The 4,623-nt window shown below is 48.9% G+C and overlaps 1 protein-coding gene across 1 annotated transcript; it reads right to left on the bottom strand.

Annotated features, from left to right (window-relative positions):
* Positions 1 to 1,336: 1,336 nt before the first annotated feature.
* Positions 1,337 to 4,408, bottom strand: LOC134442420 (neurabin-1-like; the record flags this gene model as incomplete). Its single annotated transcript, XM_063192593.1, has 2 exons — positions 4,232 to 4,408; positions 1,337 to 2,859 (listed from the first exon to the last, which is right to left on the bottom strand). A coding segment is annotated over exon 2 (1,413 nt), but the record flags the coding sequence as incomplete, so codon positions are not given.
* Positions 4,409 to 4,623: the final 215 nt, after the last annotated feature.

The raw sequence follows: 4,623 nt of genomic DNA, 5'->3' as shown, positions 1-4,623 counted from the left end.
AACCATGCTAAGTTTTGGTGGAAATATTTACAGCAAAGTGTAGCTAGCTACACACAATGGCTATGCAATCCTAAAACAAAAACAAAGCAACTGCTACCTATGCCAACCTTCAAGTTGTGCGTTTATATTCTTTGCATGAAACGATTTGCTTAGGCATATTGTGAAAAAGTCTGCCTGAGAATGAATTATTTGTGAATGAATGTGAATGAACATATTAATTGTGAGGGTGATGGCTTAAATAGTTGTGGCATGAACCTAAATAAAAAAAAAAAACATGACGAGTTTCCATCAATAAGAAACAGCAGCGTTTCGACATCTGCAGCTGAACTGAACTGAGAGCAATCTGTCCGTCACCTTGAAACTAGCAGAACACAGTGCACAGAGGACTAACTCAGAGACCGCTGGAGATGTCCCTGATTTGAATGTGTGTGTGTGTGTGTGTGTGTGTGTGTGTGTGTGTGTGTGGGTGTGTGTATGTGTGTGTGTGTGTAGTGTGCATGTTTGTTTGTATTCATATGAATATGCATGTGTGAATTTAAAAAGCCATTTTAGCATATCAAAATCCAAAGTGTCATAACGACAGTCAGGACTAATAAATCACCCAAGTAAATGCCAAAGGCCCCAGTCTGACAAAAAAGAAAACTATACCCAAGACAAAATGATTTCCAATGTTAGCGTGCACACAAAGATTTCATAGCAGGAAATCTGCCTGCCTGAAGATCGCCCCAATACACTGACACCTTGTTATCCAAAATGCACTGCAACACAACTTTGCTGAAGTTGTACCTGGAGCAAAATCAATAAAGTCACATCATTGCCAAGGTATGATTAAATTAGCTGTGTGCTTTATGGCCAAGTGAAAAGCCTGTTGAGAGAGAGAGAGAGAGAGAGAGAGAGAGAGAGAGAGAGAGAGAGAGAGAGAGAGAGAGAGAGAGAGACAGACAGACAGACAGACAGACAGACAGAGACCTAATGGCTGTCGAGGGTTATGGTCAAGGGAATTATGAAATCACTTTTGCCGGAACAAATTTGCTTTCATGCCATGGTGCACTCAACACAAGCAGAGAAATGGAGGAGTGGTATGTCTGGGGTATATAAACAGACAGACAGACAGACAGACAGACAGACAGACAGACAGACCGATAGACAGACAGACCGACAGACCGACAGACAGACAGACAGACAGACAGACAGACAGACAGACAGACAGATAGATAGATAGATAGATAGATAGATAGATAGATAGATAGATAGATAGATAGAACTTGCAACCTCCCTAAGCATTAGGCCACGGCTGCCCCCAATGGAAACATAGCAGTATGTAAGACACGCTTACCGTCATTGGCGAGGTGCTGAATCGTATTTTCCTCCCATGAGGCACCTCCTCCTGGACCTCCTCGGGCAGGCCGGGGATCTCCGTGAGCTCTGACCCAGGGTCGTACGTCGCGTCGTCATCCACATCGTCGTCTGTGCAGCTCTCACCCCAGCCCTGGTAGCAAGCGTCCCCATCCGCATTGAAAATCACCCGCTCGTTCCCGCAGTATTCCTCATCGGCCTCTTCTGCTATCTCCTCGGAAATCCCCGACGTCAGCCTCTTTTCCTCGTCCTCTTCCTCCCCCTCCTCCTCCTCGTGGTTGTGGTTCTCCACAGTCATCTTGTCCTCGTCGTCCTTGGGCTTCCTGGACTTCGCTGTTGGACTTCCTGTTGGAGTTTCCTCCTCTGTGGCCTTTTCGTTCGGCTGAGGGGAGCCCACACGAGGAGTAGCTTCGCCGTTCCCCGTAGTCTGTTCGCCGTCTGTTAGCTTCTCGTTGGCTACTCCGTCGACCTCGTGTTTCTTCTGGTCGAGCTCCTCGGCCTCCTTAGCCACCTCCTCGATCTTCTGGCCCAGCCTCCCCTCTCGATCCAGAAGCTTCGTATCAGCCAAGGGGCTCTGAGTGAGCAGGTCCTCTGCGGAGGACGAGACGGGCAGTTTTCCGCCACCGCCGCCGCCAATCCGGGTCCGGTAGACGCCGCGCACCGGTGACTGCCGCAGGCTGCTGTCATCTTCGCTCAGGTGCTGGCCATCAGGTGAGCAGAGAGCTCGGCCGGCGCTCTGGCTTCGCCGCAGGAATGTTCCGGGCCCGTGCGGCTGGTGGCGATCGGCATTCTCGAAGACGGCGCTCAGCTGGCTGACGGTGGGCGAGGAGGCCTCGTTTCGGGAGCACAGCGAGTCCAGGGAGTCTGTGCTGCCGCGGTTGGAGCGCGCACCCCGCCAGTCATCCAGGTGCTCGTGCGAGCCGCCTCGCCTGTCCCTGCCACCGCCAAAGGACGAGACGGGGGACTGCGACGTGTCCCGGGAACTCTGCTCAAACAGCTTCCTGGTCTCAGAGAACTTGGCGCGGTCGACGGAGCCAGCATGCTGGAGCTTGATGACTGTGCCGTCGGCGCGGTTGCCAAAGTTGGTGGGCTTGGCGAGCTTCTGCGGGGATGTGCTGCTGTCGCCGCCGCCGCCGCCTTTGCGCGCCCTGGTGGTGCCCTCCGTGCCCAACTGCATGAAGATGTCCTTGATGCGGCTGACGTGGGCGCCATATTGCCGGCCGCGCGGCTGCCGCACGCGCTCTGGGTCCTTCTGCTTGGATGGGTCATCATCATGACGAGGCTGGTCGAAGGCCTTCTTCAGGGCCTGGAACTCGGCCCTGTAGGCGTTCCGGTGAGGGGACGCGCTCCGAAGAGTCGTCCTCTCCGACGATGAGGCCTCGGTCTTTAACATGTTGGGGGGCTTTCAAGGGAGTGAAGGGAGCGGTCTCAGTTCAGCGGTGCCATTCCAAATCAATGTCATTGCTCTGATGTCTCACATTGCGTCCTGGACACTGGGGAGCCCTTCATAAAAGAAACAAATAGACAAGTTAAACATAATGTTGACATAGGCCGATTTCATGTTCAAACTGCTGTTCATACATGAGGATAACACTGATGATGATGATGATGATGATGATGATGATGATGATGATGATGTCAAGTTATTGTTATAATGCGGTTATAACACATTCATTCACAAACGGAAACGCTAATTGTCCATGAGCCCAGCCCAGCGGTTGTGGTAGAGTGCAGTGCAGAGTGGCTGAGCCACCGTCAGCGGCATGGCTACTTGCGGTAGCGTACCGTAGCTTGCTTTCACACGAGGGAGGGAGAGCATCACTTCAGGCAAGCCAGCCGGCCTCTTCAAAACTACATAATACAGTGAGCACATGATGTCGTTCATTGCTTCAAAAGATGTTACCTCTGAAAGGGGCATCACGCATATCAGATTTCATGACTGAAATACCGATACAAAATTACATTTTTCTGTGGCATTGGGACACCTTCTCTGTATTGCCACCTACACCATCCAGTTTTGGCTGACTATAGATATCCCCTCTTAAACGTCTGTCCGCAAATATTTTGATATCATTTATTGATGTATCGCTACACTGTCTGTACTCATGGTTTTGAATTTCACGGCAGGGTACATCTCTCTCACGTTTACGCGTCCTGTTGGGATAATGTTTACTCCACCCATGTCACCTTATTTTACTTCATAGTTTTACATAAGCACATTCATAATAGGACCTTCGTTCACTTGCGTAAAGATTCTCATACAGGAAAAGCAAGACCATCTGAGGAAACAAGTCAACCTTTTTAAGCATGCTTTCATTCTATGCCAGGAACACCGCTTTATTTTATGCTCCATTGCGAAAAGCAAATGCATCGTTTCAAATTGAAAAAAGATGTAAAAATACATACAGCACATGAGACTGGCAGTCAGGCTGGTCGCCGCTGCTGTGCTACAACGATGCGTGTCACCGAAATGTCAAATTGCAATAATCAGCAAATGCGGCAAATAAATTACCGGTAGAAAACCCCACAACATGTCAAACCCACATGCTGTATGAAAATCTGCAAGCCTATACGGCTAGTCAGTGAGCGGAAAGTATTGATTTGAATGGAATAAGTCTAGCAAAACTGCAACGCATCACATCGTGGTGGGGCTCTATGCAGCGCGCTGGGTCTAAGCCCAAACGTCTGCACAAGACATGACATGACAGCTCACATCCACTAACAAAATGATGTGAGTGGGCTTTTCACATGCTTCTTTCAATGGCATAAACAAGTCCAAATTGGAGACATTCAGACAGTTAAGAAAAGCAGAAGTTGTCACTTTGTGCCACGCCATAGCTGTTGCTACAATGTTCAAAACAAAAGAGTCACTTACCTTGCCTCGTACAAAATTGACGTTTTTACCAATGTCTCATGCAAAAAAACACTCTGCAGAAGACTCATCGATATATTTATCCAATGACTCTTTCAATATTCCTCTAACACGCGTTTCTTTATTACAGCCTGGTCAGATGTACCGGACCAATGCTTCGATAGTTCGCCATCCTATTGAAACAATTTGACATACAAGCCGGGGTCTACACATTGCCAGACAACGCCATTGCAGGCAATGGGTGATGCTGCCATTCTGGTAATAGGGGTGCTCGCTTGGTAAAATAGCCGACGGATTTCAGTGTTTCTCCTATATAATTACTTCTTTTGGCACTAAATCGAAGTGAATATAGCGCAAAACACCGTGATGTTCTGTTCTTTGAGTACCAAGGCTGA

Source organism: Engraulis encrasicolus, unplaced genomic scaffold (genome assembly GCF_034702125.1).
Source record: "Engraulis encrasicolus isolate BLACKSEA-1 unplaced genomic scaffold, IST_EnEncr_1.0 scaffold_1563_np1212, whole genome shotgun sequence".
Lineage (NCBI taxonomy): Eukaryota > Metazoa > Chordata > Actinopteri > Clupeiformes > Engraulidae > Engraulis > Engraulis encrasicolus.
The sequence above is the reverse complement of the archived record's forward strand: the minus strand, read 5'-3'. Positions and strand labels throughout refer to the sequence as shown.